At 42.9% G+C, this 26,115-nt stretch overlaps 2 protein-coding genes and 1 non-coding gene across 5 annotated transcripts in view; all 3 read left to right on the plus strand.

Annotated features, from left to right (window-relative positions):
• LOC139567693 (rhomboid-related protein 3-like) overlaps positions 1-9,671 on the plus strand; it is a 59,689-nt gene extending 50,018 nt beyond the window's left edge. For both annotated transcript variants that reach the window (XM_071389105.1, XM_071389106.1), the window contains 3 exons: positions 5,959-6,059; positions 6,976-7,036; positions 7,583-9,671. In XM_071389105.1, the coding sequence (XP_071245206.1) occupies positions 5,959-6,059; positions 6,976-7,036; positions 7,583-7,854 (434 nt within the window). In that variant the 3' untranslated portion in view covers positions 7,855-9,671. The remainder of the gene's footprint in view (positions 1-5,958; positions 6,060-6,975; positions 7,037-7,582) is intronic.
• Positions 9,672-19,720: 10,049 nt separating this feature from the next.
• LOC139567696 (BUB3-interacting and GLEBS motif-containing protein ZNF207-like) lies at positions 19,721-26,073 on the plus strand. Of its 2 annotated transcripts, XM_071389112.1 has the most exons (11): positions 19,722-19,895; positions 20,427-20,553; positions 20,658-20,793; positions 20,914-21,105; positions 21,345-21,426; positions 21,637-21,701; positions 22,287-22,420; positions 23,625-23,723; positions 24,448-24,678; positions 24,910-25,066; positions 25,232-26,073. In XM_071389112.1, exons 1-11 carry the CDS (start codon positions 19,855-19,857, stop codon positions 25,375-25,377), a joined length of 1,410 nt encoding a protein of 469 aa, XP_071245213.1. In that variant the 5' UTR covers positions 19,722-19,854; the 3' UTR covers positions 25,378-26,073. The 2 variants fall into 2 exon arrangements, with proteins under 2 accessions (XP_071245214.1, XP_071245213.1); XM_071389113.1 differs by lacking the exon at positions 23,625-23,723 and having other exon boundaries at positions 19,721-19,895.
• Positions 21,723-21,856, plus strand: LOC139569020 (small nucleolar RNA SNORA49). The gene has a single exon (XR_011673856.1). It is a non-coding gene; the product is annotated as a small nucleolar RNA SNORA49 (small nucleolar RNA).
• Positions 26,074-26,115: the final 42 nt, after the last annotated feature.

The raw sequence follows: 26,115 nt of genomic DNA on the forward strand, positions 1-26,115 counted from the left end.
GTGTATGGAGGTTGTCTTCTGTGTTGTTTTGTCTGGGATAATGTTGTTATGGTGGAGAGAAGTGCTTAGCTGTACCAACAAGCTCAGGGTCAGAGGTCAAAAGGGTCTCAGGTGTCCAATACTCAATATGGGCTTTTAAGGCTGTAATACAAATCAAATCAAATGTTATTTGTCACATGCCCCGAATACAACAGGTGTAGACCTTACAGTGAAATGCTTACTTACAAGCCCCTAACCAACAATGCAGTTTTAAGAAAATACCTAAAAAAATAATAAATAAAAGTAACAAAAAAATAAAGAGCAGCTGTAAAATAACACTAGTGAGACTATATACAGGGGGTACCGGTACAGAGTCAATGTGTGGAGGCACCGGTTAGTCGAGGTAATTGAGGTAATATGTAGATAAAGTTATTAAAGTGACTATGCATAGATAATAAACAGAGAGCAGCAGCAGCGTAAAAGGGGGGGGGGGGGGGGGGGGCTATGCAAATAGTCAGTTAGAGAGACTCATGATCGAATGCAGGCACAAATAACAAAAACACATGTTTTACTATACTTGTTGGAACCTAAAATGGATTTCCATTCAAAATCCGATTTTCCTTAACCCCTAACTCTAACTTCTAACCCTTACCCTAATTTATACCATACCCTAAACCTAACCCCTAAGCCTAAAATATTTTTGTCCTCGTGGGGGCCGGCGAAATGTCCCCTTGTTTTACTACCCTTGTGGGGACTTTGGGGGATTTCCTGTATCCACTCTACCTGTCTCTGATGATGAGTAGCACTGATGCTGTGTAGATAATGTGGCCAAACGTAGTATTCCCTCATTGGCAGCAGGATTCATCTCTGTGTCCTAGTTTGGAAGTTTAACCAACAAACAAGATAGATGACACGTCAGTTTCTCACCCAACAACTGACCCAGAGGGCCTCCAGAGAGACTACAAAGGGAAGGAAGTCCTTTTGTGGGTGTGGGGGTTGTTACAGTAATAAAACAATCATATTAACAGAGATAATTGTGGTAATAATGGTCTTCCTATCTGTCTACACACACACACCTTGAGCAGAGGAACCAGGGTGGTGTGTGTTGTCTAACAGGTGTGTGTGTGTCTCTCTCTGTGTGTGTGTGTGTGTGTGTGTGTGTATTTCTCTCTTTCTCGCTATCTCTGTGTGTGTTACTGTGTGTGTGTGTGTGTGTGTGTGTGTGTGTGTGTGTGTGTGTGTGTGTGTGTGTGTGTGTGTGTGTGTGTGTGTGTGTGTGTGTGTGTGTGTGTGTGTGTGTGTGTGTGTGTGTGTGTGTGTGTGTGTGTGTGTGTGTGTGTGTGTGTGTGTGTGTGTGTGTGTGTGTCTCAGGAAACATGTAATCATCTGCTTAGATCTCCATTCAGTGATTGATGCTTAAATACATTTTAATTACACACACACCACCTCTGCTTTGATCTAAATGACACCTGGTAACAGCCTACTCCAGGAGGAGCACTAACTACTACAACTAGTTCAGGTATTTCAGATAATACAGTACATTCATACTTTTTAATTGATGATGTGATGTACTATTAAACTTCTAAGTGATGATGTAGTGGCTGCTTGGTCTCAGTTTGTGTGTGTGTCTTCAGTGTCTCGTTGCGCTCTCTTTTAGTCTGACATACAGTACTTCCTCACTGTCCTCCTTAAAGGGATATTAATGTTACACTGAAAAAGGTAGATCCGATTTGTCCTTCATCTCCCTCAAATCACTGACAGAAAGGAACCGTTGTCAATGTGGGAATGGGGCTTCTGTTGTGTGTGTGTGTGTGTGTGTGTGTGTGTGTGTGTGTACATATGTACATGCATGTGTATTTGTATGACCTCACATATGCAGTGGGGTAAAGTACTTAATTAAAAATACTTTAAAGTACTACTTAAGTTGTTTTTGGGGGCGTATTTGTACTTTACTATTTATATTTTTATTATGTACTTTTTACTCCATACATTTTATCTGACACCCAACAGTCACATTTTGAATGATTAGCAGGACAGGAAAATGGTCCAATTCTCCCACTTATCAAGAGAACGTCCCTGGTCGTCCCTACTGTTTCTGGTCTGGCGGACTCACACATGCTTCATTTGTAAATGATGGCTGAGTGTTGGAGTGTGTTCCTGATTATCCATATATTACAAAAACAAGAAAATGGTGCTGTCTAGTTAGCTTAGTATAAGGAATGTGAAATGATTTATACTTTTACTTTTGATACTTAAGTATATATTTAACAATTACATTTACTTTTGATACTTAAGTATATTTAAAATCAAATACTTTTAGACTTTTACTCAAGTAGTATTTTACTTGATGACTTTTACTTTTACTCAAGTATGAAAATGTGGTACTTTTTCCACCACTGCATATGTGTGTGTGGCTGGGCTCACCCCTGGCTGTTTTTCCAGAAATAGCAGCCTGATTTTGATGACTTATTATCGTATGGTGATTTAACCTTTTACTGCAGTGGGCTAAATCAGAGTCACACAGAGTGATTCTTGGTAGTCTTAAACAAATCTACTTTGAAACAAAAGTATACACCTCACACACATGGTTATGGGCTTAAAAAAGAGGACACCTGTACCATGTCAGATATAGAGTTGATTGTATTACATTTTGAGTTTGCATCCCAATAGTACACTTTATATACGTCGCAGAAGACTGAAATATAACAAAACTGTTTGAAATAGAAACACCGGATTTTCGGCGGGATTTTGGAAATAATGTTGATTAATTATGAAAAATATGAATAACATTCCACCCATGAGGCCACTAGGTCATTTGACTGCAGGATAGGGCTACTGCTGTGAAGCTCCCATAGAGCGGACTCTTCATGACAGCAGCCATACCTACACACACACACACACACACACACACACACACACACACACACACACACACACACACACACACACACACACACACACACACACACACACACACACACACACACACACACACACACACACACACACACACACACACACACACACACACACACACACACACACACACACACACACACACACACACACACACACACACACACACAGTGGAGATCATTCATCACCCCACATGTTCCCCAGTGCTGCGTAGGCAGGTGCGTCTCATGTAGTTATCATCCATAATTCAAGCACGCCAGCCAATGGACGCAGAGCTAAGGTGTGGGGAGAATACACCCCTGGGGTATAGTGTGTGTGGGTCGGTGGGCGAGCGTGCGTGCGTGTACACTTGTGTTTGTGTGTGTCTGCGCACACATGCCTGCATATAGAGTGTGTCAGAACTCCTTTGTCCACACACCTTCCTAGGGAACACTAGGAACTCTCTCTCTATGTGTAATTCAATACTCCCCCTCAGCAAGCAGTTCTCTATTGCTCTGGTTGTGTCTGTTGCTCGGGTTGTGTCTGTTGCTCTGGTTGTGTCTGTTGCTCTGGTTGTGTCTGTTGCTCTGGTTGTGTCTGTTGCTCTGGTTGTGTCTGTTGCTCTGGTTGTGTCTGTTGCTCTGGTTGTGCCTGTTGCTCTGGTTGTGTCTGTTGCTCTGGTTGTGCATGTTGCTCTGGTTGTGCATGTTGCTCTGGTTGTGCCTGTTGCTCTGGTTGTGCCTGTTGCTCTGGTTGTGTCTGTTGCTCTGGTTGTGCCTATTGCTCTGGTTGTGCCTGTTGCTCTGGTTGTGCCTGTTGCTCTGGTTGTGTCTGTTGCTCTGGTTGTGCCTGTTGCTCTGGTTGTGTCTGTTGCTCTGGTTGTGCCTGTTGCTCTGGTTGTGCATGTTGCTCTGGTTGTGCCTGTTGCTCTGGTTGTGTATGTTGCTCTGGTTGTGTCTGTTGCTCTGGTTGTGCCTGTTGCTCTGGTTGTGCCTGTTGCTCTGGTTGTGCCTGTTGCTCTGGTTGTGCATGTTGCTCTGGTTGTGCATGTTGCTCTGGTTGTGTCTGTTGCTCTGGTTGTGTATGTTGCTCTGGTTGTGTCTGTTGCTCTGGTTGTGTATGTTGCTCTGGTTGTGTATGTTGCTCTGGTTGTGTCTGTTGCTCTGGTTGTGTCTGTAGCTCTGGTTGTATTACACCAATTTTCACTGGGTATTCAATCTTTCACTTGCCCCATATTCACTCCTATCAATGCCTGGTTGACTCTTCTGTGAATGGGGTGAATTGGTGCCACGATGGTACCAGTGGTAAGCCCTATTCAGTGTGTCGTGTCTTTGGCTATGCCGGATTAAGTGATATGACATGCTATTCTATAAAATCCTTTCTCCGTAATTAATATTACCTGATTGAGATAATCATGTAAATGTAATTAACTAGAGAGTCGGGGCACCACGAAATAATATTTATAGAGCTGTTATCTTCCGAATAAACTCTTAAAGACCTAGTAATATTTTACATCAATAGCAGTCAATATTAATCGTCACCTTATTTCAGTCTCATCTGTAAATTCTTGGTTATCTTCACGAACCCTGGCTAACAAGTTGAATCAGCAATACAAAATTGGGTTTAATTATTTATTTACTAAATACCTAACTAATCACACAGAATTACATATACACAGAATGAATCATACCTTGATTACAAATTACGTCATAAAGGAAAATGTCCTTAGCGGGCGGAACAGATATGACAGCTGGTTACACAAAAGAAAAGGGGCTGGGTTTGAGTGAAAGAGCGGGAAGATTGAGGAACAAAGGGCGAAGCTGTGCTTTCATAAATACAGTATCTTATGCATTCTAAATTACCGCCCATTTGGAAAAGGAAAATGCAACAAATATTTACTCTGAGCTGCGCTTCGGTAGGTTGGTGGTAGATGGAAGGCCGTGTTGCCCAACCTTTGTCCTTTGAAGAATGTCTCTGCTGGTAAATTGGATACGTTGTAGTAACGTCGTTGTGTGGTAGACGGGATACTCTGTTCTTTCCTAATTTACGCTTGCAGCTGCTGTTGCTAACTCAACGTCTAGGAGGTATCACTTCTGTAGTGATGAAGAGTTCAAAGTTCATACCATTCGCAACCAAAGCTCACGCTGATGTTGGCTTAGTTCTGTAGTTGACAGGTTAGTCCTTTTAACGTATGGACCGTCGTCCTCACATCCTCGGAACTGGAGGTTACATTTTCATCAAGGGCTTATATAGTGGAGGGAGAAAAGGGGTGTGTTTCATAATTTACAACCTATGTCTCTTCACGTGGGCGGGCCACTGAGTCGGGCCTAATTCACTCATGAAAACCCAATTCTCACATTTTAGGAGCTAAAATCACATTTCATCCCATCACGAATAAGTTCATATTCAAATATTTAAATTGAACAACAATTCCATGTGAATCCGATAACTCTGATGTGTAGACTTTCCACTGTAGAGTTTATGTCATTCTATCATTGTTGAGAATGTCTCAGATGACAACCGAACTGACATCATATTCATTAAGTACCACCGCATATGTTCAATTGGTCGGATTACCAGAATATAGTTCATTTCCCCCCACCTTCTGATGTTCCCAGAATCTCTATGTTAACCAAGGGGTTTTCTAATGTCACATCAGTAGGGTAGAGAGAGGAAAAAGGGGGGAAGAGGTATTTATGACTGTCATAAACCTACCCCCAGGCCAACGTCATGACAAGTGTAACACCAAGAGTCTACTAACAGACCGTGTTGATACGTATTATTCTTAAAATTATCAATGGTGACTCATTGACCAATGTAAGCCTCTGTTTTTGCTTCAATACAGCGACAAAAAACATCAGGAGTGACTGCGTTCATATACAGTATCTACTGTTTCTACCTGTGAATGTTATTTATTTGAAGCTGCTCATTGAATCAATTATCATTATTCGAAGCTGCTCTGAGATACATTATAACGATGGATATGAATTGACATATTCAATATGAATTGCCCTATTGATACAGTGAATATGAAGGTGATTGATTATTTGATTGATTCTAACCTCTGACCTCTGACCCCGGCAGGCTCCCTTGCCGTCTCTGTCACTGATATGACTGCTCCGGTGGTGGGGTCGTCAGGAGGAGTCTACGCCCTGGTCTCAGCACACCTGGCCAACGTCGTCATGGTAAGGATGTGTGTGTGTGTGTGTGCGCGGGCGCGCCTGTGTCAGAGCAGCCCTTTTGTCGTGAGATGACTATCATGCTCAGACATACATCATGTGGCATCAAAGCAGGGCATTTTGGGGCCCAGCAGGTGCTCTGTCAGTCTATGGATTCCATACATTCCTGCCTTTCAGCTTTCCCATTTACAAAGAGTGGAAGGGTGTGTCGACTATCTAGTGTTGAAAGTGTGTGTGTGTGTGTGTTGCACGTGAGTGTGTGTGCACTGCATAGTGTTAAAGAGTGTAATTAGATAATTGTCATATAACTTGATTTTCTCCCATTCTGAGGCTGCATGTAAATTCACCTTTGACCTTAGCTGTGCTCTGATTGGTTCAATCCATGCATACTACCCTACAAGGTTATAACCTTAGAAGCAGGGGCCATAAGGCCATACTGCTGTCTATATAATTGGATGGTACCTGTCATCGAATATTTACACCAGTGGGCCCTTTACAATCATCGGTGGTGCTTCCTCCTCTCAGACAAATGTCCTACAACAGCAAGAAAAGGGAGAAGGTCAAGGGTCATCACATGATGTCTTTATTGGCTCTGAAAGCTATCATGGAAGGGGAAAGATATGTTATTGTTGTAATCTATGTGTCACTCTGAATGTTGACAGTTCTGTAAGTCGCTTTGGATATAGTAAGTGTCTGTTACATTACTATCTTATGTAGGAAATGAAAGATGCTTAGTGTCATGGATTGTAGTATCATTATTAATAGGGCCAGGGGTTTTTCCTGGTCAGGTAACATGGTCAGGGACAAACCCAGGTCCATGTTATCTAACATGGGAAAACTCCTGGCCTGAATCATAAACCCTTTATCTTGCACTCTCTCTCACTCCTTTTCTCATCAACTCACTCTGCTCCTCTCTCCCCAGAACTGGTCGGGTATGAAATGTCAGTTTAAGCTGTTTCGGATGGCCATGGCTCTGGTCTGCAGTAAGTTTTTCTAAACTCTGAAGTTTCTCTATGTTAACATCCTATCTGAGATACCCCAGTCAGTCCCTACACCACTGTGTGACTAGCCACAGCCTGCAGGTAACCAAAACCAACACGCAGTTCATTTGGATCATTAAAAAACAAAGTCGCTAGAGGGAACTCCGGTCTTGCGTACGCAAGGTTGTTACAACAACCTTGCTCTTGACCTAGTTAGTACCGTGGTGGATGTAGGTTTGGAGACAGGAAGGGCCCTGTGGCTAGCAATAGAAGCTTAGAAAGAACATACCCACTCGTAAGATTAATGTGAGCGACAAGGACGGGTTTGTTGTGGTCTTAACCTTTATAGTACATAACCAACTTCTTATTTTTCACTTTAGTATAAGCATACACTTACAATTTGGCAAGTTACCATGATTTGTAAGAGATAAACATAGCAGTATTTACAATAAAATTACAAATTAAAATAACAATATCACTTGTTCACTATGGAAACAGGACTATTACCAGCATTATGGTAACACCATATTCTCTCTCCACCCCCGTCAGTGAGTGTGGAGTTTGGCCGTGCCGTGTGGCTGCGGTTCTACCCGCCAGCCTTCCCGCCCTGCCCCAACCCCAGCTTTGTGGCCCACCTGGGGGGTGTGATGGTGGGGCTCACCCTGGGGGTTGTAGTCCTCCAGAACTACGAGCAGCGTCTCCAAGAGCAGTCTCTATTCTGGATCTTCTTCTCTGTCTACTTACTCTTTGTCCTCTGTGCTGTCTTCTGGAACGTCTTCGCCTACAGCCTGCTGGACGTCCGGCTCCCCCCCACGCTGTGAGCTCCAGAGGTGGCTACATGAGCTGCACCCCCCCCCCCCCCCCCCCCCAGCCCCTCAGGCCTCCGAACAAGACTGGTCTCAATAGTGCAGGGCTGCATGCTAAGCCAGTTGGGCTTTTCAGAGAAAACTGAGAGGGCCAACTACGTACCTCAGATCCAATGGAACATAACTATCTAGGCCCAAGACTTCAGAATTTGTATCTTCATTCTAGAGTACTGTATGGAACAGAGTATGGCGGCATCTCCTCTTAAACCCAATGGTGCCTATAACTGTAAGAAAGAGGTTAATATGACAGCTAGCTTCAATAAAGGACAATTTCATAGGGTTGGAGATTGTGATGATACACATGTCTTCAATCTGTCATACTATAGTACTGTTATCTGAAATGAAGCTATGAAATGTTCCACTGTTGACATGTTACACTGTACTGAGTATCTGATGTGACATGGGTTTGTTCCAACTTCCTGATTTTTGTCTGGTTACCTGACTGTTTATACATTCAACGATGCTACATGTACATTGTTGCCTTTCACAATATGTCTGGCAGGTCAAATGGCTAAAGCAGAATGAGATGGGTACTCAAGCTAGATATTTGCAGGGTGAATTGGCTTACGTTTTTGTTGTTGCCTTTGGTGTGTCTTGCTCTAAGTCTTAACTGTGTCAAGCACTCTGGTCACCTCAAAGCAGTGTGTGTGCGCGTGTGTGTGTGTGTGTGAGAGAGAGAGAGTTCTCACCTATACAGTATGGCATGCACAGTACTGGAGGAGTGAACAGTACTGGAGGAGTGGACAGTATTGGAGGAGTGGACAGTATTGGAGGAGTGGACAGTATTGGAGGAGTGGACAGTATTGGAGGCGTGAACAGTATTGGAGGAGTGGACAGTATTGGAGGAGTGGACAGTATTGGAGGAGAGGACAGTATCATCCGGGTTACACTGACTTACATTATTTTGTTATGTGCAAATGGAAATGGAAGTTGAAACGAAGATATATGTGATGTTCAAACCCTCTGTGTTCCTGACCGTTGCCAAAACCATCCCTTAACCAATAGCATACAAAAGACAGAGCACTACAGAGAACATGTACTGTTTTATTAATAGGGGAATATGTTGCCTTTTGGGATGAGTACTGGTTGAGTTGAACGTCAGCATTCTCCCTCTAGCACAGACTTATTGATAGGTATTCAATATTTAACTCTGTTACAGACTGTGGAAATGGTGCTACATGTAAATAGGTCCCTCTCTCCAGAGTTAGCCTTCAGTTAGTACTGTACTGTCAATGCCCTTATTAAAAGAGAACGCTAAGCCATGTTGTATTGGATGCTGTGTTTGCTTCATCAGGAGAACACGTCGCATCTCAACCAACCAAGGCTCAGATTAGCCTGGTCCCAGATCTGTTTGTGCTCTTACCAACTCCATTGCTGTCATTGTCAAGCCACAGATGTTTGGCATGACAATGAGTGACATGGAGTTGACATGGTACCAGGAACAGACGGGCACCCAAGTCTAGCTCAAGAGTGTACTTTAACTTAACCTCACGTTATGCCGCTTCACAGAAAAATAAATAATAAGAAAGACTGTAAGTATTAACAAATTAATATGTTAACATACAATAGCTGGTTGTTGATTCTTGAATTGGTCTACATTGTGATGTGTAAAATATCCTGTCTATTTAACATTTGTTGATTGTATATAATAAGGTTTATGATACGGAACATGGTGGTAACTGACAATATTTTAACATGTGCATATTTTGTAGATTTGATATGTAAATACTGTACTGGAATACATTAAACTGTTTTTATAATATAGAAACGTATTCTGACCTCTTGGTGTTATTTATGATTCAACCTGCACAAGTGTTTTGAAAGACCATTTTCATTCAATGCCTTTTGTTTTACTCCCCCCCCCCCCCGCACACACACACATACAATAACCCTATTGCACAACTACCCCAGCCAGACAGTTTTTTAGCAACACATTTTAACTGAGATGACTGTTCAGCAAACTGATTGTCTAGAGTAGACTAAGGCCTCTTTCACATAGGCAATCCATGGAGACAACAAGGGACCAACAGAGAAAAGGCCACAGTGTTGTGAAGATATCTAAACAAACCCAAATGTGTCCTCGCTCCAAACATCATAGTGTCCAGACACACACAGCAGTCTTTCTCTGTGGTCAGGGATCACCCGACCCCCTGTAGTGCGAAGAGACCTCCTCGGACCAAAGCTGTTTCAGTCATAAAACCGGATTAACTTTCCAAATGGTGTTTGGCGAGAGCTCTAGCCTGAGTGGCCGAAGAAGCGTGGGAGAAAACAGTTGATGTCAAAGTAATCAATGAAATGCGTGAGAACATCAGTAATGGCTGATGATGTTGAAAAGGCTTTCGACCGACCGTCTTGAGTGGTGTTTTCTATTCAAAACATTGGAAGCATTCAACTTTCCAGCTAAAATAATACATTTCATAAAAATATTATATAAATATCCTAAAGCAAGAATATACACAAATAATACATTATCTGAATAAATTGCTTTAGAAAGGGGCACCGGACAGGGATGTCCTCTCTCCCCCCTCCTGTTTGCACTGGCAATTGAACCCCTTGCAGAAATAATTGGACAAGAGGACCCAAACGTAACAGGTATCAGTATTGGTAAACATGAATATATACTAAACTTATTTGCCGACGATCTCCTGACATACCTGACTAATATTGAGTTTAATGCCCCCTTTGTTAAAAATATTTTTGGAATACTCTAAAAACTGAAATAATGGCAATAGGAAAAAATAAAAAGAATAACTCATGATCTACAGCAATCCGTTAAGTGGACAACAAAAAATATGAAATACTTAGGATGCTTAATAGGTTAAGACAAAGAAAAAATACATAAAGATAACTTCATCTCATTACTCAACAACTTGAAAGCAGATCTAATTAAATTGATCAATCTCCCCATAAATCTTACAGGTAGAATACACCTCTTTAGAATGGCATTGCTCCCAAAGTTTTTATATTTTGTTTCGGTAATATTAATTACCCCACAGATGACATTCTTCGTATACTTGGCCATAACATACTTTATATGAGCAAATAAAACTCATTAATTAAATAGGAAAGTTTTACATTTCCCTAAGTCTAGGGGTGGTTAGAGACAAAGTAGAGTCGCTCAAACACGAGACGTATGTGGCAGGGTCTACAGTCAATCACGGATTACAAAAAGAAAACCAGCCCCGTAGCGGACATCGACGTCTTGCTCCTAGACAAATTAAACAACTGCGTGCTTTGAGGACAATACAGTGCCACTGACACGGCCCGCTAAAAAGCCTGTGGGCTCTCCTTCACCGTGGCCAACGTGAGTAAAACATTTAAACGTGTTAACCCTCGCAAGGCTGCCGGCCCAGACAGCATCCCTAGCCACATCCTCAGAGCATGCGCAGACCAGCTGGCTGGTGTGTTTACGGACATATTCAATCAATCCCTATCCCAGTCTGCTGTGCCTTCATGCTTCAGGATGGCCACCATTGTTCTTGTTCCCAAGAAATCTAAGGTAACTGAACTAAATGACTATCGCCCCTTAGCACTCACTTCTTTCATCATGAAGTTCTTTGAGAGACTAGTCAAGGATCATATCACCTCCATCCTACCTGATACCCTAGACCCACTCCAATTTGCTTACCGCCCCAATAGGTCCACAGACGATGCAATCGCCATCACACTGCACTCATCCCTATCCCATCTGGACAAGAGGAATACCTATGCAAGAATGCTGTTCATCGACTACAGCTCAGCATTTAACACCATAGTACCTTCCAAAATCGTCATTAAGCTGGACGAGGTCCTGGACTTTCTGACGGGCCGCCCCAGATGATGAGGGTAGGAAACAACATCTCCATCCCGCTGATCCTCAACACTGGGGCCCCACAAGGGTGCGTTCTCAGCCCTCTCCTGTACTCCCTGTTCACCCATGACTGCGTGGCCATGCACACCTACAACTCAATCATCAAGTTTGCAGACGACACTACAGTGGTAGGCTTGATTACCAACAACGACGAGACAGCCTACAGGGAGGAGGTGAGGGCCCTCGGAGTGTGGTGTCAGGAAAATAACCTCTCACTCAACGTCAACAAAACAAAGGAGATGATTGTGGACTTCAGGAAACAGCAGAGGGAGCATCCCCCCATCCACATCGACGGGACAGTAGTGGAGAAGGTAGAAAGTTTTAAGTTCCTCGGCGTACACATCACGGACAAACTGAAATGGTCCACTCACACAGACAGCGTGGTGAAGAAGGCGCAACAGCGCCTCTTCAACCTCAGGAGGCTGAAGAAATGTGGCTTGACACCTAAAACACTCACAAACTTTTAGAAATGCAGAGAGCATCCTGTCGGGCTGTATCACCGCCTGGTATGGCAACTGCTCCGCCCACAACCGCAAGGCTCTCCAGAGGGTAGTGCGGTATGCACAACGCATCACCGGGGGCAAACTACCTGCCCTCCAGGACACCTACAGCACCCGATGGCACAGGAAGGCCAAAAAGATCATCAAGGACAACAACCACACGAGCCACTGCCTGTTCACCCCGCGAGGTCAGTACAGGTACATCAAAGCTGGGACCGAGAGACTGAAAAATAGCTTCTATCTCAAGGCCATCAGACTGTTAAACAGCCATCACTAACATAGAGTGGCTGCTGCCAACATACAGACTCAAATCTCTGGCCACTTCAATAAATATAATATATGGATTCAATAAAGTCACTTTAAATAACACCACTTTAATGTCTACATATCCTACATTATTCATCTCATGTGTATATACTGTATTCTTTACCATGCACTGCATCTTGCCTATGCCGCACGGCCATTGCTCATCCATGTACTTACAGTGGGGAGAACAAATATTTGATACACTGCTGATTTGGCAGGTTTTCCTACTTACAAAGCATGTAGAGGTCTGTCATTTTTTATCATAGGTACACTTCAACTGTGAGAGACGGAATCTAAAACAAAAAAACAGAAAATCACATTGTATGATTTTTAAGTAATTAATTTGCATTTTATTGCATGACATAAGTATTTGATACATCAGAAAAGCAGAACTTAATATTTGGTACAGAAACCTTTGTTTGCAATTACAGAGATCATACATTTCCTGTAGTTCTTGACCAGGTTTGCACACACTGCAACCCCACACATGAATGGTCTCAGGATGCTTTACTGTTGGCATGACACAGGACTGATGGTAGCGCTCACCTTGTCTTCTCCGGACAAGCTTTTGTCCAGATGGATGCCCCAAACAATCGGAAAGGGGATTCATCAGAGAAAATTACTTTACCCCAGTCCTCAGCAGTCCTATCCCTGTACCTTTTGCAGAATATCAGTCTGTCCCTGATGTTTTTCCTGGAGAGAAGTGGCTTCTTTGCTGCCGTTCTTGACACCAGGCCATCGTCCAAAAGTTTTCGCCTCACTGTGCGTGCAGATGCACTCACACCTGCCTGCTGCCATTCCTGAGCAAGCTCTGTACTGGTGGTGCCCCGATCCCGCAGCTGAATCAACTTTGGGAGGCGGTCCTGGCGCTTGGTGGACATTCTTGGTTCCCCTGAAGCCTTCTTCACAACAATTGAACCACTCTCCTTGAAGTTCTTGATGATCCGATAAATGGTTGATTTAGGTGCAATCTTACTGGCAGCAATATCCTTGCCTGTGAAGCCCTTTTTGTGCAAAGCAATGATGACGGCACGTGTTTCCTTGCAGGGTAACCTTGGTTGACAGAGGAAGAACTATGATTCCAAGCACCACCCTCCTTTTGAAGCTTCCAGTCTGTTATTCGAATGCAATCAGCATGACAGAGTGATCTCCAGCCTTGTCCTCGTCAACACTCACACCTGTGTTAATGAAAGAATCACTGACATGATGTCAGCTGGTCCTTTTGTGGCAGGGCTGAAATGCAGTGGAAATGTTTTTGGGGGATTCAGTTCATTTGCATGGCAAATAGGGACTTTGCAATTAATTGCAATTCATCTGATCACTCTTCATAACATTCTGGAGTATATGCAAATTGCCATCATACAAACTGAGGCAGCAGACTTTGTGAAAATTAATATTTGTGTCATTCTCAAAACCTTTGGCCACGACTGTAGACATTTTCAAATATATGCAACAAAATGTTGACCTAAAAGCTTTTGGACATCAGAGCAATGTTAAGGGAATGCAATTTGAGTCAGAAACAGATACTCATATGATAGATAGGTCCAGTAGCAATTTTAGAATGTAAATCTTGGTGTGGCAAATAGAAAAGAATGGGGGGGATGCATGCAAGCAAAGCCTCTACACAACACAACACTAACCAATACATGAATTGCATTATAAAGGTGAAGAACTATGCCCACAAACTGTAACGGCCTACATACCTTGCATTCGGAAAGTATTCAAACCCCTTGACTTTTTCTACATTTTGTTACGTTACAGCCTTATTCTAAAATTAATTACATTGTTTTTTTCCCTTGTTAATCTACACACAATACCCCATAATGACAAAACAAAAACAGGTTTTTAGAAATGTTTAGAAATGTATTAAAAATAAAAAGCTGAAATACCACATTTACATAAGTATTCAGACCCTTTACACAGTACTTTGTTGAAGCACCTTTGGCAGCGATTACAGCCTTAAGTCTTCTTGGGTATGACGCTACAAGCTTGGCACACCTGTATTTGGGGAGTTTCTCCCATTCTTCTCTGCAGATCCTCTCAAGCTCTGTCAAGTTGGATGGGGAGCGTCGCTGCACAGCTATTTTCAGCTCTCTCCAGAGATGTTCGATCGAGTTCAAGTCCGGGCTCTGGCTGGGCCACTCCAGGACATTCAGAGACTTGTACGGAAGCCACACCTGCATTGTCTTGGCTGTGTGCTTAGGGTTGTTGTCCTGTTGGAAGGTGAACCTTACTAGTCTCCCAGCCCCTGACGCTGAAAAACATCCCCACAGCATGATGCTGCCACCACCATGCTTCACCCTAGGGATAGTGCCAGGTTTCCTCCAGACATGACGCTTGGCATTCAGGCCAAAGAGTTAAATCTTGGTTTCATCACACCAGAGAATCTTGTTTCTCATTGTCTGAGAGTCTTTAGGTGCCTTTTGGCAAACTCCAAGCGGGCTGTCATGTGCCTTTTACTGAGGAGTGGCTTCTGTCTGGCCAGTACCATAAAGGCCTGATTGGTGGAGTGCTGCAGAGATGGCTGTCCTTCTGGAAGATTCTCCCATATCCACAGAGGAACTCTGAAGCTCTGTCAGAGTGATCATCGGGTTCTTGGTCACCTCCCTGACCAAGGCCCTTCTACCCCGATTGCTCAGTTTGGCCGGGTGGCCAGCTCTAGGAAGAGTCTTGGTGGTCACAAACTTCTTCCATTTAAGAATGATGGAGGCCACTGTGATTTTGGGGACCTTCAATAATGCAGACATTTTTTGGTCGCCTTCCCTAGATCTGTGCCTCGACACAATCCTGTCTCGGAGCTCTACGGACAATTCCTATGACCTCATAGCTTGGTTTTTGCTCTGACATGCACTGTCAACTGTGGGACCTTATATAGACAGGTGTGTGCCTTTCCAAATCATGTCCAATCAATTGAATTTACCACAGGTGGACTCCAATCAAGTTATAGAAACATCTCAAGGATGATCAATGGAAACATGATTCACCTAAGCTCAATTTCGAGTCTCGTAGCAAAGGGTCTGAATACTTCTGTAAATAAGGAATTTCCATATATATTTTTTTATACATTTGCAAAAATGAATAAAAAACTGTTTTCGCTTTGTCATTATGGGGTATTGTGTGTAGATTGATGAGGGAAAAAAACATTTTATCCATTTTAGAATAAGGCTGTAAACGTAACAAAATCTGTAAAAAGTCAAAGGGTCTGAATACTTTCCCGAATGCACTGTAAAACTGTCCCAGCAGCAAATCCCAACAACAGTCACAACATTTAACCAGTGCCACACCTGGCTATCAGCGGAGCCTTGTCTGGCATCCAAACAGTTCACTCAGACTCATTTACTGTCTTTAAAAAAAACATAGCTGATATGGCATACTTGCTTAAACAAATGCAGTTTCTACTAACAATTGAGATGTTGAAACAATGGCATAAGGGGACGACAAGGGGATAAGAGGCAAGGACTGACGTAGTCAATATAACTATTTGTTCAGCACTTTTGAAATGTACAGCGACACCATTCAGAACATGGGCCGTTCTTACAATGTTCTCCCTGTACACCAAGTCAGAACCGTAGGATAAATAAAGGGGACATATAAGCAGACAATGAAAGCTCTTACAATATTCGATGATTACATTTCTCTAAAACAGGTTATAGGCTACATGTGCACCACCAAGTCAGAACAGTAACTTTAGGTGAAATTATTAAGAGGGAAAAATAGACCATATTATTAGGGTGCGGCATATGGACGACTAACAGCCTATTACACAACATACACTTAGTATTACTTTCTTAGCTACAGTATACATATCTCCCTTGCATATTACATCATTTATGCAGCAGCATACAAGGCATTTTTGGACTCACCTTGTTGTGCTGTGCTCACTTGAACAGGACTTGAGCAGATTTTGTCATCAAAGTTAGTCATCAAAGTCTGGCATTCTCTGGATTTATGGTGCTTTCAAGACAACTGGGAACTCTGAAAAAAAAAAGATCGAATGATGATGACGTCAATGATCTTCAGGTTGTAGCTCTAGAAAAGGCCAGAGTTCCCGACTTACAATTCCGAATTGGATGACTGTTCAAAAAGTAAACTTGTTTTTTCCCAATTTCCCAGTTGTCTTGAACTCACTGGTCAGATTTCTCAGTTACAAGTTAACAGTTGTTTTGAGCGTGGCAGAAATCATGCTGGATTGACAGCATGGCCAATGTTGAATGTTTATCATTTTAAACTTGGAAAAGAGACCCCTAAACTCAGACTTGGGACCACACAGCCACCACTGAATAGCAGGCTAGTGATTGCTTTGCAAAGCTTGCAGTTAGCCACTGATTCCTTCCAAACTCATTGTTGAATTTGCGATTTCCAACTTGTTGTGTAATGTTTAGGTCCAATGGCCGGTTAGCACCGATACGTTTTATCTATAATTTCTCTTCATTATTTCTCTCCATATGACAAGGATAAAAAGGATTTTCCAGTAGATTTCCGACTTGATTCATGATGATGACTGCTAGCTAAGATGTTGAAAGACCTTGAGCCTTCTTGGATGGGCACTTCTAATGTAACTCTATGGCAGCACCCAAGGGGCTTGAGTTTTCGAGCTCCTCATGAGTGACAGAACACTGAGCCAATCACTGTGCAACTAGAGAACATTACAAACTGATACTTTCAGTGTTTTCCGCTGGCTGACCCACCACCACAGAAAATGCTGAAACACATGCATTTTGGATCTGCCTTACTCAAGAAAGAAAAACAAAGTTTGTATGTGGCTTTATTAACTAAATTATTTATTTTCCTTTATTTACATTGTTTGCAAACTGATATGTGACACGTATTAATGGCAAAATAACATGCCCCACATTTGCTAAAAAATAACGGGTCGCCACTGGATAGGTCAGATATACAAAACCTTGCAGACAGTCTACTCAACTGACAATCTATTCAAAACATATAGAAACTATTGGATCCAAGACTTAAAAATAACTGATATTGATGGAGGGAGTTTTGAAACATAATAAACGAAATTACATGCCTTATTATTTAAATATATATTTTAAAATCTGGCTACAGACAGAAACAACATAAAACAATTTGAGGTCTTACAAGCATTAGAAACAACATTGGGTGTGGATATGGTGGGAACATGTGGGTCTGAGCAAGTGTGATATCATTCATATTTGTGGAAATGTATGTAAAAGTTAAGTTGTCTATTGTTTTTGATAACGTGTGTTTTAGTTTATTGTAAAAAATAAATAAAAATAAAATAAAAATACATACAAATAAAATAAATGCTTGAGTACACAAGAGTCAGTCCTAATTCATTCAGAGATGGAGGCCTGCCACTGTGGTCTCTCTTTAGTCTAGTCACTGCCATATGGGAAACAACAGCAGCTCCCAATGCATACAATTTAACATTCATTAGGAGCCCTGAAATTGGCATCTGTTGTGTTTACTCACTTGCATAAATATCCCATTTTCCAAATTAATCATTTACCTAGGAGAGAGAAAGGGAGGGAGGGGAGAGAAAGGGATGGAGGGGGAGGGATTTAAAGAGAAGGGAGGGAGGGTGGAGATGGAGATTCTCTGAAGTAGATTTATTGTTTCCTTTCTGCTCAGACTGCTGAGCACAGCACTGGGTATAGTTATTTTCAGTTATTCAAATGAGTCTGGCTTATATGCAAGGCACTGGGCTGGGGGACTCACAATCTAGGCCCTATTGAGTCTATGTACTGATCTAATACATTTTTCTATAACATTTTATTGAATCAAATGAAATTGAACATCCATATCATAATGCATGGTATGCATTGCAAGTTTGTGCTATTCAGTATTATAAACGGGGTGGTTCGAGCCCTGAATGCTGATTGGCTGACAGCCGTGGTATATTAGACCGTATAAGTTAGTAACCAGTTTATAATAGCAATAAGGCACCTCGCGGGTTTGCGTTATATGGCCAATATACCACGGTTAATCGGCTGTATCCAGGCACTCCGCGTTGCTCGTAAGAAAAGCCCTTAGCCGTGGTGGGGGAGGGCTGGAAATATACTGAGCACGTGACAGACGTGACAGAGTCTGGAGACGCCGTGGAGAACGTTCTGCTGCCTGCAACATCCTCCAGCATGACCGATTTGGCGGTGGGTCAGTCATGGTGTGGGGTGGCATTTCTTTGGGGGCCGCACAGCCCTCCATGTGCTCGCCAGAGGTAGCCTGACTGCCATTAGGTACTGAGATGAGATCCTCAGACCCCTTGTGAGACCATATGCTGGTGCGGTTGGCCCTGGGTTCCTCCTAATGCAAGACAATGCTAGACCTCATGTGGCTGGAGTGTGTCAGCAGTTCCTGCAAGAGGAAGGCATTGATGCTATGGACTGGCCCGCCCGTTCCCCAGACCTGAATCCAATTGAGCACATCTGGGACATCATGTCTCGCTCCATCCACCAACGCCACGTTGCACCACAGACTGTCCAGGAGTTGGCGGATGCTTTAGTCCAGGTCTGGGAGGAGATCCCTCAGGAGACCACCACCTCATCAGGAGCATGCCCAAGCGTTGTAGGGAGGTCATACAGGCACGTGGAGGCCACACACACTACTGAGCCTCATTTTGACTTGTTTTAAGGACATTACATCAAAGTTGGATCAGCCTGTAGTGTGGTTTTCCACTTTAATTTTGAGTGTGACTCCAAATCCAGACCTCCATGGGTTGATAAATTTGATTTCCATTGATAATTTTTGTGTTATTTTGTTGTCAGCACATTCAACTATGTAAAGAAAAAAGTATTTAATAAGAATATTTCATTCATTCAGATCTAGGATGTGTTATTTTATTGTTCCCTTTATTTTTTTGAGCAGTGTATATATAATCCATATATATCGACATTTGAATTGATCACAGCATTGACGCCTTCATCACCATACAATAGTATGGTGCAATGTCGCTTCCATGTGGACATTAAAGTTATTACACCAGCACAGAATGCATTGAAATGACGCGAGCAGAAAAACACAAAATAATATAATAATTTGGTATGATTATTCATTTCCGTTTATTTCGGACCAAATCCCCCAAAAAGTACAACTTCGTCAATATACTGGAAAGACGTTCATCTTTAAATCACTTTTGTTTAGGGAATTGTGCACGTGTTCCATCAGTACAGCATTGTGGGTGCAATCATAATCCACTTCCTCCACTTGAAGAAGCGCCATTTTCGGCGTTGTCATACAGCATGTCGCTAATGTTTATGACACAATAAGAACGAATTTCAGTGTTTGTTATTATACGTTAGCTTTCCAAGTACTATCTGAAAGATGGGGCGAAAGAAGAAGAAGCAGATGAAGCCATGGTGCTGGTATCCTTTGGTTTGGGGAATAGACAAAACGCATGAAAAGAAAGTGAGGGCTCGAATGCTTAGCAAGGTAGCTAGCGAAGTAAGATAATGTAGGCCTCACAAGACCTGTTCGCACTTTTGATACGTTGTCGTATTTCTGTAATAATGTTGTGGCATTTACATTTTCCAACACTCTCTTTTAGTTTTATCTCAACAAAGTAAACCCAAATGGTGTATATTGACGAACATTTTAGGCGGAAAACTAGCTATGTTAGCTAAGTAGCTAGCGGCATTATTAGTTAGCAAAGTAAATTATTGTATTCATTATGTAGCTATCTGCAACTACCCAGTTTATGAGGCTTAGTCGGCATACTTTGTCATAGATGGTGGTCAGAAGTTGTGCACAAAGAGTAACTATACCTTACGTTCAAATAAAGGATTAACGTTAATAGCAGGGAGGAGGCACCCTCGATTGAATGAAACCAACTAGCTAAGTTAGGTTGCTAACGTTAGTATATACTCTATGACATTTCCTTAATTCACAACTTGAAGGTATTGTAATCGAGATTTCGATGATGAAAAGATCCTCATCCAACATCAAAAGGCCAAACATTTTAAGTGCCATATATGTCACAAGAAGTTGTACACTGGTCCAGGGCTGGCAATCCACTGTATGCAGGTTGGTATTCACATTAACAACATGTTGGTTATTCATTAATCTGTGTGGTCATACCTTTTATTTGTGATATGAATCATTGATGGCGTGGGTCGTGTGTGTTTCAGGTTCACAAAGAGACCATTGACGGGGTCCCCAATGCCATACCTGGAAGGGTAGACATAGAATTGGAAATCTATGGCATGGAAGGAATTCCAGAGAAGGATATGCAGGAGAGGAGACGGACATTAGAACAAAAACAGGGTTAGTTAGTGTAAACAAAATTTCCTGCATTTGTACTGAGAACCATAGAAGTCTACAGCCATAACAAATCATCTTAAAGAACTGCTGTGTGGCTAAAATACCCCTTTACTTTGTGTTCAGAGAGCCAGAAGAAGAAGCAGAATCAGGACGACTCTGACGAGGATGACGACGATGATGATGCTCCAGGCCCTTCGTTCGTTCAGCAGCAGATGCCTGCTGCCCAGCCCCAGGCTAGCTACGTCCCTCCCATGGCCCAGCCAGGCATCCCCCCCGGGGCCAGGGCTCCAGGCATGCCACCAGGAGCTTACTCAGGTAGAACATGGGCTGAATGGCCATACGATTGCTGTGTTCAGCCAGTAAGACATTCGCATCAAGTAATGATGATTGGCAAAAATGTTCAACTGCTCTGAATTGTGAATGAATCATGCCCATTCTGAACAAACCACAAACTGGAAAAAAATACATTCCCAGCGTCACCAAATAATGGCTAATAAATTATACCTGGTGTATTGCTTAAAATCTAGTTTCCTTCCCTTTTCTTCCCAATGCAGGAATGCCCCCTATGATGCCAGGTCACGGTGTCCCGCCCATGATGCATGGGATGCCCCCTGGTATGCACGGAATGCCACCAGGGTGAGTACTAACTCATACTACTCAGTGGGTGACATTTTCCTCTCTCAATGACACACAAAGCCACGGTGCGTTTGCTCACTCTTTGCAGGAGTTAAATGTCGCCCTGAACTGCTCCGTCGCTGCAGGATCTGCCTTATTATTAAAACATCAGACAGTTAGATTTGATCATTCAGATTGTAACTCGCACCTGTTGGTTTGATCTCCTTACAGCATGATGCATGGGATGGGAGGGATGATGCCTCCAATGATGCAAGGGATGCCTGGTATGCCGCCAGGTAAGCACTGTCGGTACCCCTCTTCCCCTCCCTTACTCCAGTCACTGCACCCAGTGGGGTGGAATGGCATTGACAGGGGCTACAGCACTGTGGCTCTCTCACCTCTCTCATCTAGGACTATTCTCCTATATGAGGCTTGTGAGAGAGCTGACAAGTTCAGAAGACTAGCATAGAGCTGGCCGACATGGACACAAATCTATTTAACGATAAGCTTATAACATGAATGTGCACCACAGTTTTAATATTACCCTTAAAAATACTACTACTACTACTTTGAATGTTGTAGCTATCAATTGTCTGGTTATCAATCACCTATATTAGCAAACGTATTTTGTTTCAAACTTCACATTTCTCTAGTAGGGCCCTATAGGTTATCATAATGAACGATATCAGCAAAATGCCCACGATAAGTGGTCGATGTCGATCATTTTCGGTTTATTGTCCAAGCTCTAGTAGAGCAAAATCATGTTTATTCTCAATTCTATCATGACCTAGAAACGACCTGCTATGATATTTGTCATGGATTCCCTAACTTCCTGAGAAATAACTGTGATTTGATATTGAGACCTGATGTCTTGTCTTCAGGAATGCCACCACACATGGGTCACCGTCCTGGTATGCCCCACATGGCCCAGGTCCCCACTCCGGCAGGGATGCCCCGACCTGCCGCAGCAGCCCCTGCTGCCGTCAGCAAGCCCCTGTTCCCCAGCGCAGTACAGGTGGGTCACCTTGCCAAGAGGCGAGGTGGGATGGAGCTGTATCTTGTCATAACTGTCTCATTGGTTTACCGTGTTCATTTTAAATGGTGTCCATTGAATAATTCACCAAGAGGATTTCCTCTTTATTAAGATGGTTGTACTGGTGCGCTCATCTCAGGCACATGCATACTATCAGAATATCATCATTAATGATGGGGAGTAGGCTTGGGCAGTATCCAGAGTGTCATACCTTCATACTGACCTTGTGCCATATTGGTATATTCGGTAATACCGGCACTGAACACAAGGGGCACTATTTTCAAACCCCCGCTGAGCTTTTGTAATCCAAAGGTTAGCAATGCTAATAAGTACATGTAAAATCCCATAGAATGCAAACTAAATGATAAAGAGAGCATCGCGAACATTTAGACAGCCTCTGACCTAAACTATTTTCAGGACAGACATCCCAGCTCACAAAGTGACATCCCAGCTAAAAGTAACTCAGAAATGCTACAGGTTGCTGCACGTACAACACAATTATTAGACAGCAAGGCTCTTGATCCAAGAGGGGATTTTCTGCTGTTACCGGCAATATAATAAATTTTGTAAGACGCTAACCACTTAGCTAGATAGCTAACTAGCGACTAAATTAGCAAACCAAATGTATAGCTGCAGAGCATTTAGTGCATTTTAGACCGTTTTTACTTAAAAGTTGTAAAATATCTAGCTGGTGAACATTTAGTTGTGAATTCCATCTGGCGTGTGCTGCACAACAATGAATGACTCACAAGGCTCTGGTGTCTCGTTATTGTGTGCTTGTAAACAAACACCATGTGACTGGGTACTAGCGGTAAGCTTCATAATGAAAAATTCTGACAGGTGAAATGAAATACGCAATCATTATCTCTTAACATATTGCACAAGTTAACTGCAGGTATTTACTTGAAATGTAGCAACAAATATTCACATTTATGCAATCTTCAAAGAAATAGTTTCAACAGTATTGAAAAACCGTCCTGTGGCTATTTCCAAATACCCCGGTATATGGTATACCGCCCAAGCCTAATAGGGAGCAGCAATACCAGCGTTGTATCAGTAATGCATCCATAGTAAGGAACTAAATGTCATTATCAAAATGCCCTCGTTTTCCTCTCCAGAGCTGCTGGTATTCACTCTAGGTTCTGCTAGTGTTGTTCACACTCTGCCTCTCTTCTTTATGCTGCAGATGGGCTCTCATGTTCCAAACACCATCACAGCCTCTCCCAGTAGCACTGCAGACTCTCAGTCTGCTGCCTCTAAGCCTCTGTTCTCTAACACTCCACAAGTAGGCAGGACTCTTTCACTTCCATGTCCCATAGACTCTTGTGGCATGCAGCATATCAGCTTGATTTGGTTGGGAATGCTACAAAATGTCTGTGTTTTGACATATGAACTTAAGTTAACATATTCAACAGGATTTTTGTCATTCCGTGTGCATTTTTGTGAACCGCTCCACCAAAAGGATGAGCTGCCGGTCGGCTTTCCCTTAGGAGGACTTGCTGCATGCCCGTGTGTGGCCTGCCTTAGTTTTCTTAGCACTGGATTGGTGATTTAAAATATGTATTTTTGTTTAGGCACAGCTTGCTTTTTGCTTATTTTTCCCCTCCCCTGACTTGTCATGGATTTCCTCAGATGGTATTTTGCACAATGCAATGCTCATCAGCAATGTGTGATATGATATGAGTTTTTCTTGAGTGTCTCAGCTGAACTGATATTTCAATCACTTTTTGAAACTGATATTTTCCAGTCATTTAAAGTGATAATCTGTTCAGCGTTAGTTTGATGTACAGTGCACTCTGCTTGTGGAAATCTGAGGAATCAACCAATCGCTTGTGATCAAAAATCATGGGACAAATTCTGTTTAGAAAGCACTTCTAAGGAATCAGTAGGTCAAATGTCTGAATATCTGATTCCTATGTGAGGAGAGCATTGTAATCTGTGTGTGTGTGTGTGTGATCATGATGAGTCACTCACCCATCTGACAGTGCATCTTCCTTCCGGTCTCCCAGGCCCAGCAGAGTGCCTCTGGAGCTGTGCCCCACAGCGCGCCCTCCACCTCCTCTGACCCTCCCAAAGCAACATTCCCCGCCTACACCCAGTCCTCTGCCTCCTCATCCTCCTCTAATCCCCCTAGTAACACTGTGGCCAAGCCCCCCGCCACAGTGACCAATAAGCCAGCCACCCTCACCACCATGAGTGCAACCAGTAAGTTGATCCACCCTGATGAGGATATCTCACTGGTAAGTTGCTCCTGCTTTGCGTTTTGCCCTTTCACAGTAAGTAATGAATGAGAAAGTACATTTTTCTATGTCGCGTTACTGTTGTGATACTTGTAATATTTGTTCAAAACAAATTAGTCAAATATAATGTAATTGAGTTGTGTGATTTGTCCTTGCCGTTGCACTGAAAGGGATAGACTAGTGTTGTGTCCTGTCTAAGAATCCTCTCTGTGTTTGTCTGCCCGGTAACAGGAGGAGCGACGGGCTCAGTTGCCCCGGTACCAGCGTAACGTGCCCAGGCAGGGGCAGGTTCACATGTCTGCCCCTCCTGTGGCGGCCGTGGGCGGCATGATGCCCCCACAGCAGGGCATGCCTCCGCAGCAGCCTGGCATGAGGCACCCCATGCACGGTAAGATGTTATGGCATCACTAGACCAAAAAATGATCTGATGGAGAGAAACTTGTGGCCTTTGATGGCACGAAAGACCAAGTATCATACCAGTCAAAACGTGTTTTTTTTTGCGTTTGCTTGCATTGTGATCGTGATGTTTCAATATACTTCCTCCTCCCTCCAGGTCAGTATGGTGGTCCCCCCCAGGGCATGCCTGGCTACATGCAGGGTGGGATGCCTCCGTATGGGCAGGGCCCTCCGATGGGATACCAAGGAGGGCCTCCCATGGGCATGCGGCCCCCCGTCATGTCTCCTGCGGGACGATACTGAAGCAGTCGCAACGACCTGACCCCTCACTAGGTTTGGAGGTTAAACCTTTTCTCACCTTGTGCTTTTTAAAACTAGCCCAAGCCAATGAGCTGTAAGACCAACCAGTGATGGTGAAGAAAAGTATTGATGAAAAAATATATATATACGCAGCACACGGACATTTAACATGACATCTTTAATGGGGAAAAACATAGAAACAACAAAACACACAAAACAACTTGATGATAATGACAACTTTGTCGTTGTGCAGATTTGATACATGTATGGTGTTTTTCTTATGTTTCACTCAGGTTTGTAGAAGTGAAGTGTGTTAAATATGGTTCATATTGTTTTGACTGCTCGCTGCTGGAGTAACATGATCGTATCGCCCTCCCCTTACAAAAAGGCAAGTTTCCTGTAAATATATGATTTTCTGTTGTGTAGAGTAAGTCGGTGACGAGGCCCTCACAGCACACTTGTGTGTTGTTGGACGCCCTGTCCCCAACCGTATGGTTGGTGAGGGTCCTCCTTTATGATGACGATTCCAACTGTTTAGTAGTTTACCACCAGATCTATGGATTATTATTATTATCTATCAGTCTCTAGCTTCATTCTTATTTCAGGTTTATTCCATGATCAAAAGGGTAACTTGTTTGAATTTATTCTCTGTACTGTTTTAAACAATCTATGTTGTAATAAAACTCACTTAAAATCCAACACTGTTTTCTTCCTGACCCGTGGATGGGGATGAGGCTTCAT

The sequence above is a fragment of the Salvelinus alpinus genome, chromosome 2, assembly GCF_045679555.1.
Source record: "Salvelinus alpinus chromosome 2, SLU_Salpinus.1, whole genome shotgun sequence".
NCBI classification, from domain to species: domain Eukaryota; kingdom Metazoa; phylum Chordata; class Actinopteri; order Salmoniformes; family Salmonidae; genus Salvelinus; species Salvelinus alpinus.